The 19,686-nt window shown below is 33.0% G+C and overlaps 2 protein-coding genes across 3 annotated transcripts; both read right to left on the bottom strand.

Moving 5' to 3' along the window:
• Nucleotides 1-332: 332 nt before the first annotated feature.
• Nucleotides 333-8,041, bottom strand: LOC114413424 (potassium transporter 3-like). The gene is made up of 9 exons (XM_028377834.1): nt 7,846-8,041; nt 6,910-7,153; nt 6,561-6,809; nt 6,384-6,434; nt 5,321-5,581; nt 5,188-5,240; nt 4,401-4,515; nt 2,871-3,125; nt 333-1,987 (listed from the first exon to the last, which is right to left on the bottom strand). Exons 1-9 carry the CDS (start codon nt 7,885-7,887, stop codon nt 885-887), a joined length of 2,373 nt encoding a protein of 790 aa, XP_028233635.1. The 5' UTR covers nt 7,888-8,041; the 3' UTR covers nt 333-884.
• A 2,318-nt stretch (nt 8,042-10,359) lies between these two features.
• LOC114413425 (calcium-dependent protein kinase 1-like) lies at nt 10,360-16,462 on the bottom strand. Of its 2 annotated transcripts, XM_028377835.1 has the most exons (8): nt 15,660-16,461; nt 15,268-15,411; nt 13,661-13,813; nt 12,894-13,009; nt 12,155-12,322; nt 11,408-11,535; nt 11,212-11,311; nt 10,360-10,636 (listed from the first exon to the last, which is right to left on the bottom strand). In XM_028377835.1, exons 1-8 carry the CDS (start codon nt 16,315-16,317, stop codon nt 10,547-10,549), a joined length of 1,557 nt encoding a protein of 518 aa, XP_028233636.1. In that variant the 5' UTR covers nt 16,318-16,461; the 3' UTR covers nt 10,360-10,546. The 2 variants fall into 2 exon arrangements, with proteins under 2 accessions (XP_028233636.1, XP_028233637.1); XM_028377836.1 differs by lacking the exon at nt 10,360-10,636 and having other exon boundaries at nt 11,211-11,336; nt 15,660-16,462.
• Nucleotides 16,463-19,686: the final 3,224 nt, after the last annotated feature.

Genomic DNA, 19,686 nt, shown 5'->3' on the forward strand with positions numbered 1-19,686 from the left:
TATAACTAAGATGTATACATTTATTATTTCTTTAATTTCTTCATAGACACTTATTGTTTCCATTTTTTCCCATTAATTATCTTAAACCTATTCTCATTTAGTTTCAAAGTTGAGTATTTATTGGAACTTGACATCTAGATAATTACAAAACACTGTTTGACAATACCAGGAAATATTCTTTTCCCAAATTGATACATGAAATTTATTTTTGTCGAATGGATCTGCCAAAATTCTTGTGTCAAACAAGATATAGATGCTTCAGAGTTTGAAATCCTGAGGAAATTAGCTTTAGATGAAGTAAAAGCAGCAAAGCAAAACTAACAAGAGAGATAAATTCACAGTAGCCAAAATTAATAAATAAATAGAAGAACTAAAATTCAAACTCGTCATCTGGACGTCGCCGAGAGACGTGACACGTTTTCAGTTCTAAATACAGTTCATTTCCTTGTTTTTTCCGAGGAAGATTGCAAGCAAAAAACAAAACAGAAGAAATTTTCGTACAAGTACCAAGGCAGCAATAGATGCTTACATACAAAGTATTCAACAAAACTAGAGCGAAACCGTTAAGACAGACGTGATTCCAAAGTGGAATTCGGGAAGCTCAAACTCAAAACAGGTACAGGACCCTGCACAAAACTCGTTTATCAACCAATTTAGTAATTTACATACCTCGCCAGGCTCATCACAAAATCAAAAGATCTTGGAAATTTGATGCTGCTCTTTCTCCAAACATGCCAATAGGAGATTCTTGAGTTAAATCCATTTAAGTGGAATCTGCCAAAGTAGCATAGTCTTGCCAGTCGTGGAAGCCCAAGGGGCATTCTTTTCTGACTTGCATAAATTACATCCCCACTCCCCAGTCAAAATATTGTCAATGACTTATGCTACACATGGTAATTCATTCCTACCTTAATCAGACTAATCTGAGGAATGTTTAGTCCTACTGCAGGTGACCGGCAATTTTTCCGGAGAAAAGAGTAGAGGTTGATAGCAAACCTCTTTAGAAATGGTGAGTTCCACTTGGCCTTTACGTGAGAATGACCTATTACATAGGCTGCTCCAGCACGCTTGGCTTCTACAAGTTCCATGAGCTCTTCTTTGACACGTGGATCTTTATATATTACATTTAGCAACTCAAATTGAATCCGTCGTCTAGTATTGAGTTCAGGTGATTCCTGTTCATACATGGCCTGCAGCTTCTTCAATGTCGGAGATTTACTGCTAGTAACAGTCAAAGCTCCAGGAAGATTAATACTGCTGCCTTCTTCAAAACCAGCAGATTCTGACATTCGCAATCTAGTCCCAAACTTCCCCGACGTCCTAACCACTGCCATCCGTCCATCCACTGAACCCTCTGCATTTCCAGAGCAACCTTCTGCTTCCAATTGAATGTATTCTGCTATGCTCATCACCAGGTCATTTTCAAAATCATTTTGATGACTATACACATCTTTGTAGCCATTTCGAACAATGCACCGATACATTCGATAAGATTTGGGTCCAATTCGGCCAATGAGGTATCGTTCTTCATGTGGCACACAAGGCACGGGTACAGTCTTAACACAAACAAAAACAACCACTTGGTAGAAAGCTGGCAGATTTGTCAAGAAATGAGTAAAACTGGCAGGGACCCCAGTAGCCAATTCAGTGTAGATAAGGCCCAATCCAGGCACCCTAACAATTCCAAGACTAGGACCTAATGTAAGGATCGACCTCATTGAAACTTTGTTAAGCATGTCAAATAAATACTTTTTCCTAGAACCATAATGCCACACATACATAACAACCATGAAGACTGCAGAAAGCACGAGTGGAATCCAGCTACCTTTAGGGATTTTCATGCAATAGGATGACAGGAAGAGAATCTCTATTGAGCCAAAGAATAAAGCAAATGCCAGAGCAACTACAAGACTTTGATTCCATACAACGTTGATAACTAGTGATGTCAAACATGTGGTCACAAACACCACAATCAGATATGCCATCCCTGAAAACAAAATGATGTTATTAGCAATCATCAGCTGAAAAACAGTAGTGAATGATAAAATGACCCAGGACATCAGTGTATTTTCACCCACAATCACTGATGTAAAATAAGTTTATTTTTTATTCACTGTTAGCGTAACTTTTACCCTAGAGTCTAATAGTGTTGACAAATCATCGAAAAAGCTCAAACTCTTAGGAAGCTAATATCATAGCCAACTCTTTTAATAACGTCGTAATACATGATTGAATGACAATTTAAAGGGTTCTTATGCTGATACTAATTTTGACTTCTAGTAAAGGTTTTACCTACTTTTGAAATAGATTGAATTGTATGGTTCATTGAGGATGTAACTTAAGTGTCAATGAATCATAATTCAATCATATTTCAATATCAAATAATATACAAGAGAATGTAACTCTGTCTTAAATTATTTTACATAATAAAGAACTAAATAGCCTATTGGATAAAAGAAATATAAGGAAACCCACGAACTAATATTAATTAGATGTTTTAAATAACATTGTTTTTACACAACTTGTGATGGGAACTGAGAGTTAGGGGCAGTGAAACAGTTATTAGCAGAGAGTCACATATCATTAAATGTGTAAAACATGTGTAATAATAAGAATCCATAACAATAGCAGTTATGTATTACGATATCTTGAACAGTAACTTTCATGTTGGCAGCTTAGCGCAGATTTTTAGAATATGTATTGTTAAATATGTGTGCAATAGGGGAATTAGGAGAAATGTGTTCTGTTTTCTGGTAATTTGGACAGAGAAATCATCTATGACTCTGGAACAACAAACTTCACTGTATTGTGTATTCTGTGATCTAATATAACTATTCTTCAATCTACCAACTGGTGTTCTATCAACTTACCATAAGCGTATCCTATATTGCTCATGTCTCCTAAACCAACTGTTGCAGCCAAGCTGATTATCATAAGAATCCAGTTTATCTCTGGTATATATGTCTGACCAGGGATCCACCTTCTGGAATGTACTGCCTTAACCCGAGGGAAACATTCAAATGCATGGCATTGTTGGACAATTGAGAACGTTGAAGCAATGACAGCCTGACTTGCCACTATTACTGCCAAAGCAGCCACCACAAATACTGGCCAAAATAGAATATCTACAAAATGACAAAAACATTCTGAAATAAATTATGGAGACTCAAAGAAGTACCGCAGTCTCATCAAAAACATATGGCAGTACATTATTACCAGCTCAACAATTTTGCTTCATTTACCATTCAAGTAAATTTTTTGCATACAGTGACCCAAATGCTAAAAGTAAGAGGTGATGTTATTCCACTAAAGACATAGTACACAGTAGACTTAAGAAACCAGATACGGTTGTCTTAGTGGTTCCTTTTATGGGGAAGAAATGATAAAAGAGTACAAAACCACAAGGAAGGAAAATAACAACAACTAACCCATTGGAGGCTTTAGCTAAAAAATGATCAACTAGTGTTAAGCTAAACCCATTGCCCATGTCTTTGATACAATGAAAAATAGGAGCAGGAACAGGGTCTACCAATTTGTTCACCAACAACTGTCATACATTAACAACAGTACAGTACAAGAAGTTTAATTTTTTCTGTTCAAAATATAGAAAATTTCCCCAGTTTTATCTCAAATTCACGAGGAACTTACATCCTATATAATAAAAGTGACATTACTTAAACTGTTGCAATTGCCAGCACTTTTTCCTAAGATCAATTATATTCTAGCCTTCTAGTTAGAGGTTGGGTTTCAGCTAGAAAAAGATAGTGTAAAACACAGTCTAATCTATAGACACTACAACAGTATAGAATCTTGAGCAAGAAATTATAGATATCACCTTTTTCAAAACCGGGAATCATAATACAATTATAAAAATTAATGTAACTATGTAAGCGAAACCAACTTAAGTTTCTAGAACATAGGGAAAAGTTTGAGTTCATTAAAAACATGCTATGAAGAAAAATGCACAGTAATACATCCACCCCAAATAGAATTCAGCACTAAAATATTTCTCTGCTAGATTAGTAAATCTCAAAGTCAAAGGTTAAAGTTATCTATCAAAACTGTCCACATAAACCGGTCGAGCATTGCCAGAACTCGTATCCAATTCTGTCAAGTTACCAGTGCTGGCATCAGTTCATAATGAACAATTTGGGATACAGGGAATAAAAAGATAATACTTCAAATTTCATATATTAGTATATTACTAGGACAGAAAAAATTTGATCATTCAAAGAACCCCAAATTATCAGCAGTTCAATATACTGCTACTTAGAAAGTCCATAGGCATCTAAAGTAATCAAATTCTTCTGAATGCAGATAACTTCAATCCATGTTTTTCTAGAACTGTACAAGAAGACCTATCAGAAATCTATTATTCTTAGCATTTACATTTAACTGACCTGGAATAGAAGCATAAAAGCTTATAGGCACTGCAGATAAATTCTTTGAAAGAAAAGCAGCCTGCCCCATGTATTGAAGAACTAGACATGGGTAAATGATACAAAAAAATGCAACCTGCATGGTAACAAGGATACAATAGCGGTTACAACAATCACTTTCAAAAACAAAATCTATCTAAAAGTTGTGGCATTCTGTTTAAAATGAGGAATCACTATTAAGGACTCAATTTATTATGTCAAGGGCCACAGGTGAAGGTAAATTATGTGAAATTGAAATACATTACCACAGGAAAATCAACTCAAAGTTTGATTTCACATATTCCATTTTAGCTAGAGTTCTTGATAACAAATCAAGAATAACTTTCTAAATGTCATTGACCTACAGTGTAACAAATCCTAAACTCCTTCAGTTGTTATGCATGTGCATCATTAATTCATTATAAACAAAGGTTTGACTTTTATGATACAATGTGTGTAATAATACAAATTAGTGTGTATCATTCCTTCTTTGTGGTAACTTTCCATCCGAAGTTCAGTTCTTTCATAGCATAAAATCATCAACAATCTTATATAATAGGCAATCTAACATGTCAAAATCTGAGAAAATTATATTACAACTAGGTACACATATTACTGACTGAAGGAAATTATCATCACCCTTACAGAAACCTGCAGTAGAATAATGTTAATCATTCTTGGTATCTATTTGGAGGGTCAGTCATGAACAGAGCATTGACAGTTAACCATGAAGTCAAAATCCAACCAAATAATTACTGGCCACACATACCCTAACAGGTGTTTGTCTGTAGTACCCAAGGTCTGCAAACATAGCATCAGTTCCTGGACATGACGATAAAAAAAGAATGAATTTGGCAACAATGAGGCTTAAACGGAACTTGAATTTTAAAAGAGATGCAGACCTGTAACACACAGAAATACTCCTCCAAGATTAGTCCAACCATCTTTTCCTGTAAGCCTAAAGAACTTGTATGTATAATATGGTGAAAGAGCCTGATATACTCTTGGATTCCACTTGATGACATTGTAAATACCAATCATTAAAATAGTCAGTAACCATAGGATGATTATGGGAGGAAACATGAATGCAACTTTGTAGGAGCCACGGTGTTGCATAACAAAGAGTCCAATCAGTAGAACACAAGAAATAAGAGACACCATACCTGTGAAATGATATATGTGTAAGTTTAGCTAGCAAAATTGTATAATATTTTTCAAGGAAGAAATATAGGGCCTTCCAAAAAAAAAAGGAAGAAATATAGGACCAGTACCACATAGCAAGCATATCAGGTGAGAATTGTTCTCAATCGTTAACATGAGAACAAATCTTTATCATACTCATACAAGATTTGAAGATACAACCATATATGAATGATCAAGATTAAAACTGAATAAAACCAATCTTGAGCATCCATGTATGATTATATAGTCAAGATCTGTTGTTCCCTAGTAATTTTGCTTATGCTGAAGAACAATGAAAAGCAAGCTTAATTCAATTTTTTTTTCTGAAAATGCTTAATCAATATATATATAAATAATGCTCAACAAGTGACAATTGAGAACCTAATCAAGAGACCATTATTTTTTAATTAACCCACGCACAATATAATGAGCTTGGGGTAAAATAGGGGAAGTTATCTAGGTTAAGGACCTTAATAAAAGTCATCGTAAATTAACAATCACATTCTCTGGAGTTACATTACATGATTTAATGTTACACTCTAAGTTACCTTCTTTCTATGTAGTCTGTATTAAATTATTAGTTGATTAATTTAATTCATTTAGATTTTCTTTTTGTGTGTGTACAATGATGGCAACAAGGTTTGAACCTAGGAGCTTGTGGCCCCCGCCTCAAAAAAAAAAAAAAAAACACTACAAGGCCAGCTCTAGTGGGTAATTCATTTAGATCATTTAAGCTTTGAGTATTACATATTATTTGGTGGAAGATTAGCATTTTCCACTTACTTTTGTTTGTAATCTTTGCTTCAATTTTCAGTCCTTCAATGGATGAACGAACTGCAAGATAGAATTCTTATCAGCAGAGGTACAAATAGAGCTAATACAATGGTAAGACATCAATCAGATAAGATGTTCCACCAGACACACTAACATATTTGTGAGGAGAAAAAAATGTCACCTTACCTGAAATGGCAGGCATGAGTGCACCAACACAAATTACCATGCAAGCACCCAGTAAAACAAAAATAAGCAAAACTGTTTTTGTACTCTTGTGTTTCTCAATGAATCTTTTCAAAGGTGAGGGTGGTATATTTCTATTTGAGGAACCAGGTTTGTGATATGTAGATAGCTCCTCATCAGAAGCTTGATGATTAGGAAGCAAACAAAATTTTGCATTTCTGCAAAGGTGTGAGTACAAAGCAACGATTCCCCCTGTAAAAGTTAAGTGTATTAGCATTACCACAATAATTTTAGTAACAAGAAAAAAAAAAGGACCTAAGTTGACAGAATAATAAAGAAAAATAGCCCTTACCTTCACCATTATCATCTGCACTTAACATGATAATGGCATACTTCAGCAAAGAAATAATTGAGAGAGTCCAAAAGATCAAAGAAAATGCACCAAATATTGCATCCTCATGTTGGACATTTTTCAGTCTTCCAGAAAATATACTTTGATAGACATAAAGAGGGGATAAGGTCAAGTCACCAAACATAAAGCCTAAACTCTGGTATGCCAAAAACAAAAGTGCTCTGTATTGAAATTTCAGTCCCACCTGTTAATAAAGAAAAAACATATATACATGTATATAAGGTCTTTAAGTTCAATAAAATAAACTTTAGGTTAAAAAGGAAATCAATGAACAAAAGAATAGATTATGCAGGTATTCAATGCTTTTCTTCTGCACAGGCATACTACTCCTGTAAGTTGCTCATTAGCCATTTGATAATAAAAGACAAAAGAGTTGCAGAAGAACACAAGTATTATGGCATAAAAAGATTCTACCAATATATTGCATATGATAAATAATAGACTATAGAGGTTTATGTTCAGGAACAGTTTCAGCTTAATTTTCTAAGCTTCTACCTACATAGCATATGTTCACCACACAATAACTCGCATTTCTTTCTCGGTTTCTGATGCAAAATACATTATATGCTGTATGTGATCGGCTCCATGCCAGTGATCCACGTTTACAATGACGATCAAATTTGAAACAACGGATCTCATTTTCACTTCGCACATTCTTTTTTTACGATAAAAATGGTGCTTATTCAATAATTACTACATCACACATTCATTCGTTAGGATTGGATCGATGCTACGGAAATCGAATCTGAAAAGACGAAAAACAAGCGCAGAAAGTTCCAGAAGCATTGCAAAACGTTTATGATCCAGTTTGTGATTAAGTTAGGGTTGGAATTGTGGGAAAAAAGAGGTGGAGATGGAGAAGAAGGGAAAACGTACCACGGTTGATGCACCTCGTTCTCTACTCGCATCTGAGCTCATAGCGAAGCCAGAAGAAAACAGAGCAAGCGGTTATGGTTTTGAGAGAAAGAGAGCGTTGTCGTTGCGCTCGTTTTTGGAAAGGAAAAAAATGGAAAAATCGACTCCAACTGTTGTATATTGGGACCGCGAAATTGCCTCGAATGTAGAACGTGTTTGATTATTTTATTAGGTCCACCATAAACTCGGTTTTTTCCCTTACTGTAGTTCATGTATCATTTATATATTCTTATAAAACTGCTATCGTAAATTTTAACTAATGAAATTCACTAGCATTTCCTAATTGTGTTTTAAAATATAAAATATTTCCTGCGGGTCATTGTTGATCGCATGTTAGTATTTTTTTCATGTTGTAGTTCTTTTTTATCTCATCAGGGATTGAATATAGCTTTTCCTTCTTCACCTGGTTATTGACTTATTGTCGTTTATTAGCATTTCTATTTTCTTCTTATTCTTTCTAGATAAGTAAAATACATAATAGTCTAAAATATAAATAAATTTTAATTAATTTCATCTTATTTAGTAAAACTATTCTTAAAATATTTTTTTATTTAATTTAGACTAAAAATAATATGATTTACTTATCCAAACTATGTAATTTGTTTTTTCCCCCATATTTTTCTCAACCAGCACTTCATCAATTACTCCTCATATGCAATTATTTTTTATCTTATCTTTTCATATATAGAAACACGTTCATCTCAACATAGATTAATTTTTTTATTTACTGCATAATGCTGCACAAGCATCCGTGGAATTTGTATGAGATGCTGCATTATGATTTGTATGGCATCGCTGAATATGCACACTGCTGCAGTGAGTAGGGGATGACAGCCTGGCGTACTCAGGGGTGTTCAGAGTTGGATTGGATCAGTTTGATTAAATCCATCCGATAAAATATTAACAGTGGTCTTTGTGCAATTCTTTTTATAAATTTGATCTAATTTCTAACTGATCATTAACGAATTGACTTGATTGAGTTTAAATATTTTTTATTTTATAAAAAATAATAATTTTTTTTACTTAAAATTTTATAAATATATAATGATTAAATATACTAAAAGATATCAAATTATAATAATATTTAATTAATAAAATTAATGATTTTAATGTTAATATAATATTTTTATTTTAAATAAAAATAAAGTATTATATTAATATAATAAAACATAAATGAAATCAATACAAAGATAAAAATAACAACTTGAAAAAAATTATAAATGATTTAATTTAATAAATTATATAAACTAAAAACTAATATGTTTTACATTTAATAATTAATTTTTATATAATAATAAATTTAATTATATGGTAAGAATTGGATTGAGTTAAAAAAAAATCTATTATCTAATCTGTTTATGATCATATCTTAATTGTATTAAATTGAATTTAACCTAAACATTTTAAAAAAAAAAAATTAACTTAATATAATTAGATGGGTCAGATTGAATCACGAGTAGGCCTGAACATGTAAACACAATTCTAAAACAACAAAATAGGTTCTATCCTTAAATCAAAATTCATCACAAAAATGTTCAAAACTTCAAATATAATCTATTTGAAAAGCTTTTAGAATAGACTTTTCCTGCATATTAATTTTAATATAAAATCCATAATTAAGACTATATATATATACAATTACATTTATAGATTTAAAATAAATTTTATTAAATTATAAACTAAACGGGTTGCAATGTGCAAGGAAAATGAAAACTGTACCTTCCTCAGGAGTGGGACGGGAGTCCGGAACCAAAAGATGAATTTATGGTCTGCCCATGCCCGTCCACGGATATGGATAAGTCATAACTGTTTATTAAGATTTGTGAGAAACAAAAAAAGAAAATCATTGTTTATAAACTAGTTTAAGAAAAGCCAAAAATGGAAAAGCCTTGCTCTTTCAACCCCAATGACCTTGACTTCAGCATAAGAGAATAATTAAAAACAAATTAAGCTAATTTGCAAGTTGTGCAATTTATCCTAGTCCATTGGCCGGCCAGCTCCAACTAATATACACGTCCAACAATACATACGAAGAAACAAAAAAGAGTAACAAGCTATACCAAGTCAATAAATTATTGGATGACAATTTGCAGATTAAATTATCTATTGGATGTGTAGTCAATTAATATACCATTAGTTAATTCTAGTTAGCCTCTTGACTTTTATTATCTATGAAGAAAGTCTTGATTCTTGACATTTTTTCACGTCTCAAAGACTGATGTTCGTATATAGCGCAGAAAGGCCAACCGCACTTGGGAGACTACAAAGAAAATCACGAGTTTATCACAGTACAGAGACTGTTTTGCATTGTCTCATTATGTTTCTCTGTACCTCTGCAGCCAAAATATGCATATCCATATTCTCACAGTACATGTCATGATTGACATATTGGTGAATTATTAGGAACGATTAATTTAATTACAATGTTAACACTCTGCATAAACCAAGAGACGAACTGAATAAAATGTGCCTCACTTGTGAAAAAAAGGATTGTTCTGTTTTTCCTTTGATTTGTACCCATTCGTGTCTGCTCAAGCAGTAGAAATAAACTTGTCCAACTAGAGTCTAGACCCACAAATATCATGCAAGTGCCTAATCAAATAGCAGGCCGTAATACTAAAACGTGTAGACACTCTGAACCCAACAAACCACAAAGCATAGCTTATTTGCGACGTCTTTGGGTTATGTGCGTTATGTCTGGGTTGCCTTTCCTCATCATGGCTACAAACTCATCATAGTTAATTCTTCCATCCTGCAAGAAATTTGAGAATTAATATTGCAAAGGATAATTAAACACTACAAACATCTACAACTTGGCACTAGGATAACCAACAATGAGAGAACTAGGATGAGACCCCATGAGATGATACGGCTTATCAAGTTAAAAAAAATACAAGTAAAGTTCTAGGCCTGGATCCTGTTTAGATAAATTTCTCCTTAAACACTTCTAAGAGAAAGAAAACAAAAAGATTAAAAAAAAATTGAGCTTCTCCTCAAGCTAAAATCAATTTATGTACCTTAACTTTTAGAGAAGTTATCTGAAAAGAACTTTCACAAAAGTTAAGTGCATAAGTTGATTTTAACTTCAATTCATTTAACCTTGTTTTCTTCTCCTATATGTGCTTATAGAAACAGTTATCAAAACAGGACATGCTCTATTTACTTTATGAAACAAGAGAGCAGCATTACCCAACAATATAATTAGCGCATTTTCTAGAATGACATTAATGTTTACAAGGGACTAAGCAAAAAAAAAAAATATATATATATATATATAGAGAGAGAGATATAAAGGAACAAAAAAATAGGTAAAAGGAAAGTAACTACATTGTCTGTATCAACTTCAGCAATGATCTCCTTTATTGTTTTCTCATCACCCATATTATATTTCTTAAGGGCAGATTCCAACTCTTCCATTGTGATGTACCTAAACGGAAGCAACAAGAAGAAAACTAACACAAAAATCAGTAAGGTGATAATGTTGCTAAACTATAAATTATCAATAACAAATAAATGAGATTACCCGCTCTTATCATTGTCAAAATATTCAAAGGCTTTATATAGGTGATCCTCTCTTTCCATTCTATTCATGTGCATGGTAGCAGTTATAAATTCAATGTAATCAATGGTTCCATTTCCATCTACATCAGCCTGAGAACCAAATAATTGTCATCATATAGTTTATGAAAGACCATGATTAAAATCAATAAGTGGAAACCTAGTAATCACAATATCATGTAGCCATAAGGATACTATCCATCTTGGCATCTCCTTTCCCCGCAATTGTTGCACACAGCACAATGATACATAAAGCATCAAGTTCTTTATAAGTGCAAAACAAGACTTGGATGCTAATGATTATCAACAAGACAGGAGATGAGATTGCAAAGAAAGAATTAAATTGTATATATGGATATACAAGGGCTCAAAGAGATACTTAGCTATAGGAAGCAAACTCCATTAGTTTAGCATCACTTCATCATAAGTGCAAACCTCGGTTTTGGATACAGATACTAATAAACAAAGACAGGATGAGCTTGCAGAGAATGAGTTTAACGGTATTTGACACACATATAAACTTAGCTATGGGGAGCCCAACTCCAGTAGTTAAGTGATGTGGCCCCAAAGCCCAAGATCACTAAGGTGTATGTAATGAGAGGCAAAAGGTGCATTCTGGCTAGGAGAGACTAGGCACTAACAAATGAGAGTAAATCTTTTGAAAGAAACACTGGACAAAAATACAACCATAAAAAGAAAACAATAACCTTACCGCTTCCATCAACTGCCTAACTTCAGATTCGGAAAGTTTAGTACCCAATTTTGGGAGACCAGCTTTCAACTCTTCGAATGTGATTGTTCCACTGTTATCTGTGTCCATGGATTTGAACATTTCTTTCAAGCCAATAATTTCTTCTTCAGAAAGGTTTTCAGCAATAACCTGTATTGAAATAAATTAATAAAATACTTTTCATAAGTCATTTAGTCAGGATATTGGATACAGAAGCTGTGTATGAAACCAAATCATTCAAGACAAGTTGATCTTATTACGAAACTAAATAATATGCTGCTTCCATTACATGATATTGTGCATGACTCATGTTATGGATGGCGGACAGATGCTACCCCAACTGTTGTTGGGTTACGATGACATGGGTTCGAGGGTGTGGGGGCTTCGCACCCCACAATATGGTACAGGGTGATTTGGTAGTATTGTATAGTAGGTTTAAGGTTTATTATTATTACAATGTAACCCTTGATTAATAAGAAAAGAAACTGCCGCTCTGCTCCCAAGGACATAGACACAGTTACCTTCCGTTGCTAACACATTAGAAGGTTACATTGACAAATGAGTAGACGGATATTAACATCAGCAAAAGCAACTATCCTTTGATCCAGTCGGCTATGAATGCCTTCTTCACATTTATTCATTTATATAGTGGAGTTTGCAGATATTTTACCAAAAGCTTGATTATGATGTTCATGATGATAAAACTTAAAAGATAATTTACCTTCAGAGCTACTTTTTTTAGCTTGTTCATTGCTCGGAATTGTTTCATTCTGGTTAAAACAGCAATATCAAGAGGCTTATCAGGTGCATCTCCATCCACTCTCATCCAGGGATGATCTGCACCATATATAAGATATAGTAATGTTATTATGACTGACTAATTCAAATAAATAAATTGCCAAGAGTTATAGTTAAATGTTCTTATGATGGGTTAGTGCTTTAGAAGAAGTGGCAATCACTTGGAAACTAAAAAATTAATCAGAGTACACTCCTGCATACTACTCTTTTAAGTACATAGTTATCATATATCAAAGGGGTGTAACAAGGGACAAAACAAGAGCACATTATACATGAGGTTAGAAGAAAATCTGAAGTTCAGGAATTTGTAGAAAGAATAGTTGGGTCTTGACCTACATTTCATTTCTTTTTTGGTTTTTTTCTTGGGAGGGGGTTGAAGTGTTTTATATGTGACAATTATTTTTCATTCTTTTTCATTTTACTGAATGAATCACACTATTCCAATGTCCTTAACAATATCACAGATCTATCAAATGACAACTATTTTGAATATCCATATCCTATTTCTTGTCTGTTATCTCAGCCTCACTGAATCATAGTGTAATGCCCATCCTACAGGTTCAGAACCTCTCTAGGAGGTTAAACTGTGGCAGACTCTTCTCCTCATTGTCAGCATGTTTAAAATAAAATATAAACCACATTTGGCATAAAAATGAAACAATTTATGTTCATGAGTAGAATTTAACTTACTAAGTACTTCAACCGCTGAAAGTCGCTCTTTAGGGTCAGCTCGTAGCATCTTCTTGACCAGATCTTTGGCACTACTTGATATGGAAGGCCAAGGATCTGATGCAAAATCAATATGTCCACGAAGAATAGCATCAAAGATACCCTGTTCATTTTCTTCACATAAAAGATTAACAAACAAAGTGAAAAACATTGGAAAGGTTCAAAACTGTATATATCAAGGTACAAGAAAAGAAAACTTCCACAGTAAAGCACCAACATGATCCTATTGAAGCTCAAAACAAAGCAGAAGGTTCAAACAGTTGTGATAGATGTTATACAAGGATGAAGCCATCTGCCTTCACTTAACAACCTAAGCTTTCTGGACAGTTAATTCATGAAACCAATAAACAAGTTTACAAGTTACAACCATTAACATCATAAATTCCATGCAAGATATATCTCATTCTCATTACCTATGTTGCATTGATATGGTTGATATGGGTACAGTAACAGCACGTGATACAGACACAGGTATGTGATATGACAATATTTAAAAATTGACACGTAAGTTTTTCTGAGTTTACGAGTTCACAGGCACGTTTCAAGTTAACTCGTTAACAAACTCTCTTTTTGGTAGACTTGGAATAGACTTGGTAAACTCGCGAGTTTAAGTTTGAGTTTGCTGGATTAAGAAATTTAACCCAAAATGTTCATGTAATGTACTGCATTTTATTGATTCTTTAAGTGGCATTGGTCCTTTTAAAGTTATTTTAAGTGTTATCATTTTAAGAAGTTTAAGAAGTTATGTTTTGTTATTGTGTGAACTTATTATGTATGTTTTATTTGGTGCAGTTTGAACTTATCATAGTGATATTCTACTAGACTTAGTTATTCTAGGATTGTGGAATTTGTGATTTAGTACTATTATGCTTTATTATGGTGTTGAGATGATTAATTGGTATGTTATTTATAGGTACGAGTCTACAAGTCGAGTTTACGGAGCTCCCATGAGTCTACGTAGACTCTCATGTTTGATAACATAGCAGGTAGGTTAACATAATTATTAACACACATAAATTTCAAAACATAACAACATAAATAGAATATATAGATTGTTGTGAACACATTTATAACAAAAGAATAAAAATTAAACTCATCTCACAGCTAAGAATGGATTTGATTGAGGGGGGAGGGGGGTCCCAAGTTTTAACTAAAAAATATCATTCCTTTTCAAGAAGTAATGATTTGCTAGTAGACAAGGTAAACCTAGCCATACCTCAAACCATACCTATTCTGCCCATTTAAAAAAATAGTAATTTTGATAAATGCTTAGGCATACTCAACACGTGTCCATGGTATTGAACTACCATGTGTATGTTATCTTGATCAATCTTCCCATGACACAACCGAATTTTTCAGTTTATGAAAAATAATTAATAAAACTCGACTAGGTGTGACGTGGATATTGACTGGAACCATAGACACGTGGGTACTCCCAGATCATACAATAAATTCTTGTCCATATTCAGCTTCGTCTCAACTCACCAAAAGAAGTTCCCAGCTTATCAACTTTAAAAAATAAAATTGAGGGTCTAAATATTTACTAGTTAAAAAGGAAGGAGTTCTACCTGCCCAAAAAGGTGGAACACCAGAAAGTAGAATGTACAATATAACTCCAGCACTCCAAATATCAGCTTCAGGTCCATAACTTCTTCTCAGCACCTCAGGAGCAACATAGTAAGCACTCCCAACAAGGTCTCTAAACACATCCCCTGTTCTCAAAAGTCAAAACCCAACTCCCCAAGTCAACCAACCCTGTCACTTGATAAACTTCTCAACAATGAACAAACACTTAAAATATATATATATATTGTTTGGATAAACTTCTAATTTTCTTCTATCCTGAATAGGTAAATGTTTGTTGCTTAATTCATTTTGACTTTCTACTTCTTTTTATCCTCCTCCTCCAAGTACTAGTTCAAAAGTTGATCCACAGCGAGTAACTAACTAAGTAACTAACCTGGCTTAAAAAAGACGGAGAGGCCAAAATCTGTGGCCTTGAGGGGGGAATCATCGTTCTTGTTGAGCAACAAGAAATTCTCGGGCTTCAAGTCCCTATGCATGACTCCCATGGAGTGGCAGTTATGGACGACGGTGACGATCTGGCGGCAGGAGTTGGCGGCGGCGCGCTCGGAGTAGTGGCCCTTGGTGATGATGCGGTCGAAGAGCTCACCGCCGGCGCAGAGCTCCATGACGAGGTTGACGGAGTGGCGGTCCTCGTAGGCGCCCTTGAGCTCGACGATGTTGCGGTGGCCGGTGAGGTGGTGCATGATCTGGACCTCGCGGCGGATGTCGTCGATGTCGTCGCGGTTGACCAGCTTCCGCGTCGCGATTGACTTGCACGCGAACTGCTCCTTCGTGGCCTTGTGGGTCACCAGGTACGTCACGCCGAACTGCCCGCGCCCCAGCTCCCGCCCGAATATGTAAATGGACCGGACATCCTCCATGGGCCGGCCCAAAACCCGGCCCAGCGAGGAGGAGGAGGAGGAGGTCGGTGGGGGCTTGGGGAGTTGGGGTGAAGGGTTTGAGTTGGGAGGGAGGACGGTTATGCCGTTGTGGTGGGGATGGTCGTCGGAGTAGGTGGTGGGGGCTCCGGCCCCGCTGCTGCAGTTTCCCATGGACTAAGGTCAAAATAGGAGGAGAACGGTAGTCGGAGGAAGAGGTTGGTTCGTTGGTCTTGGTCAGAGGAAGACCAAGTGTGTCTGTGTCGGGTCTTAAAACGATGTGGCCGGCACAAGGACTAAAATGGACTTTGCTCCATAATTCTTAACTACTACTACTAATTAAAAGACATCTAATGTTAATTAAGTTACATTTAAAGAAATATAATTTTATTTTTTTTCATTTTTTTACTGTAATTTTTATAAAAATTCAGTTCAAAAACTATCCAAAGTCACTTTTCTAAGAAGTTCAAACGCAAATATTTTAGTTTATAAAAATATTTTTAACTTCATTCTTGATTAGAGATAAAAAAAATGTTTGGTTGTTGTTTTTTAGAGATAAATTTATTTTTAAAAATGTCTTTAATTAAAATTTAAAAAATATATTTGTGTATTCGGGTGATAAAATTATATCCAAATTATTTTTAATATAAATTTTTTAAACAGTAATCACTTTAAATTTAATTTTAATACTCAAATTTAATTAAAAATATTTTTTAAGAAAACAAAATGTCGTCTACACACGGATTTTTTTTTTTTTTTGGAAAGAGTCGACACACATAATTAAAAAGCACTAAGAAAGAATGTGTTTGGAAGAAAAAAAAATGTAGGAGATAAATTTTGAATTTTCTTAATAGAACTCGCATGTTTTATACTTCAATTTAAAAATTCAACTCCTATTTTCATTCTCAGTAGACAAAACACACCTCGGAACACCATCTTACGTGTACTGTCCTAATGGAAGTCTCCATATCCGTGTCTTTGTAGTTATTGTAAGTAGCTTTGTTCGTTGATATATTTTGCATTTTTGAATTGGAAGAATCACAAACAAAGTCATTTCTGCTCACTGATTATATGCTAAATATAGTTTAATAATTTATTTTAACGAATGGTTTCTTAGATTTTCAGTATTTGATAAAATTAGATTTTAATATTAAGTTATCCTCATTTAATGCTTTTTTTTACTATAACATTCATGAAATATTCACTGATAATTAATATTCATCAAAAGATCTAATAATGTAATTGACTACTTGTGGTTTTTTAATTATATATTTTTTCATCTACAAGAATTTTAAATATTATTTTAAGAAATCAAACCCAATTTCATCCAACCAATAACTTGATCGTTAATGTCGTTCTTTAATTAATGTTTTATTTAAAAATGATTAAAGATAAAATTTATTATCTTTTATCAATGCATTCTTAAATTATATTATTTTTTATTTTAAAATTATGATTATGTTTGTTAAAAAAGAGTACGCTTTGTATTTTAATTTATTTTTAAGTAAACAAATTTATTAAGAATTATTTTCCTCTCTATAAGTCTTCATATCATCAACAATTTAAAATATTTACAATCAATTTTAAATGTGAATGTTTTTAAAAAGAATTTCTCCTCGTTTAGTCATGAAGTTTTTCGAATAAAATATTTAGTTTTTTTTATAATTTATTTATTTTAAATTCTTTTTCCCAATTTCAATTTCATTTTAATTTAATTCAAAATTTCAAATCTTGATATAACACATTAAATTTAAAATATATTTTATTTTTAAATAAAATAAATTTTAAATTAAAATTGTTATAATTTTAATCAAATTATAATTTAATTTTAAAATCATGAATTTTTACATATTATATCAACAAAAGTAATATATGTGAACTGCAATAATTTATTTTCACTATATTTGTTTTTATAATTATTTTAATCAATTTTAAAAGTCACATCTCCTTCATTTATTGATATTAAAATATCTAGTATTATTTTAAAGTTATTTTTTGTTTGTACATCTTGTTTAAATTTTATAACATCTAAATGATACACAGAAAGTTCCTCAACGTAAGAAACCTAACAAACCATACGAAGCAAAAAAAAAAAAAAACCTAACAAACCATTTATCAACTTTAAGGAGATTGACACTTTGTTTGTTTGCACCAAAATTAAAAGGAACAAATAAGAGAAGAACAAAAACTTTAATTTTTGTTTCATTCCTTCATTTGGTTGTTGTGGCAGAGGACAGGAAAAGTAAGTTTTTGTGTGAAAGGAATTGTTCATTGTAAAATGATTAAATTGTCTTTATTATTTTCAGGTATTTATATTATTTCAATTGTAATTTTTTTCTTTCGTTTTATTTTCTATACATTTAGAACTTTTTTTCATTCATTTTCTTTTCTATTAAACACTTAGCTGACGTACATTTTCCTTGTTTCTTGTTTTCTGTTTTTATTTTCAATCAAAATAGAAAATGGGATTGAAAATGTTTTTCAATTTATGTCCAATTTTTTTTTAAAAAAAAAGCAGGAAGTTGTTTCCAGCTTTCCTTTGTAAAATTTTGCAAAAATCTTGTAAATATAATAAAAAACTTCAACCTCCTTTTATTTATGTCACCGTGGTCGATCCCACTCAAACTTTCATGAACCTGAGTTGGATCAACCTCTCCTTACAACTTCATGCTTCAGCGCTCTTAGTATGAGTGAGGAAGTCTCTCTTCCAATTGTTGGGGTTGTGATTCATTTTCTGGTGGTCGTCACTACATGCAACACTGTCTCTTCCAATTACTCCTAGCATATCTGATGGAGGCTAAGGCTCATATTAAAACAAACACTTTTTCAACATGTTCCTTTTCTGAAAACAAAAAATAAAAAGCAAAAGCAAACATATTTTTCAATTTATGAAAATTGAAAATGTTTTCTCCAACCAAACACCTCGTTAGCCTCTGTTTAGAAACAGAGTATCACAAAAGAAAAATGAAAGAAGTGAAAAACATGTTTTTGATATGCTTTCTAATTCTATCCTTTGGGGCTGCAATGAACTAAGAGCTTTAACGCTGAAACTAATGCATTCGGGTCATTAATTGGCAACTCATATTTAGTTATCATTATTGATTTGTCATTCAGTGTTAGAAACTCAATTTGAGGTTCTTATTTTTTTGATAGCAAGTGACACCCAGCCTCTTACTATCCCTCATTTTCTTCCCTTTCATGTGAGCCCAATCTTCTCCCCCTCTCTCATTTTCCATGGAGAGATCTATACGACAGCCTTAGAAGCGGTACTCTCAATGCTTATTATTTTCTCATTTATCAACTATCTCTGAGATGTAGAAAAATTCTTTTTATCTTTGATAACCCAGTTCTTGGGATTCTTCTATGAGATCGAGTTTTTCATGGTGAAAGACAACCCAAAAATTTTGTATTCTCGTCTCTTTATTATTTAATATTAATATTTTAACTTATCTATGATTTAATAAAACATCTATTATCCTAAAAAACATTTATTTTCTATTTTTATTCTCTTATTCATATCATTTTTTTTATTTAAAGATATTT

The sequence above is a fragment of the Glycine soja genome, chromosome 5, assembly GCF_004193775.1.
Source record: "Glycine soja cultivar W05 chromosome 5, ASM419377v2, whole genome shotgun sequence".
NCBI classification, from domain to species: domain Eukaryota; kingdom Viridiplantae; phylum Streptophyta; class Magnoliopsida; order Fabales; family Fabaceae; genus Glycine; species Glycine soja.

Excerpts from the sequence above, each read along its gene's own strand:
- LOC114413424 (XM_028377834.1), bottom strand. The coding sequence starts at position 7,887 with ATGAGCTCAGATGCGAGTAGAGAACGAGGTGCATCAACCGTG. Across the intron at positions 7,154-7,845 it reads AACGAGGTGCATCAACCGTG|GTGGGACTGAAATTTCAATA; the intron begins GTACGTTTTCCC and ends CTTTATTAACAG. Across the intron at positions 6,435-6,560 it reads ACTCATGCCTGCCATTTCAG|TTCGTTCATCCATTGAAGGA; the intron begins GTAAGGTGACAT and ends TCTATCTTGCAG.
- LOC114413425 (XM_028377835.1), bottom strand. The coding sequence starts at position 16,317 with ATGGGAAACTGCAGCAGCGGGGCCGGAGCCCCCACCACCTACTCCGAC. Across the intron at positions 12,323-12,893 it reads TAAAAAAAGTAGCTCTGAAG|GTTATTGCTGAAAACCTTTC; the intron begins GTAAATTATCTT and ends ATTTCAATACAG. Across the intron at positions 11,312-11,407 it reads TTTGACAATGATAAGAGCGG|GTACATCACAATGGAAGAGT; the intron begins GTAATCTCATTT and ends GCTTCCGTTTAG.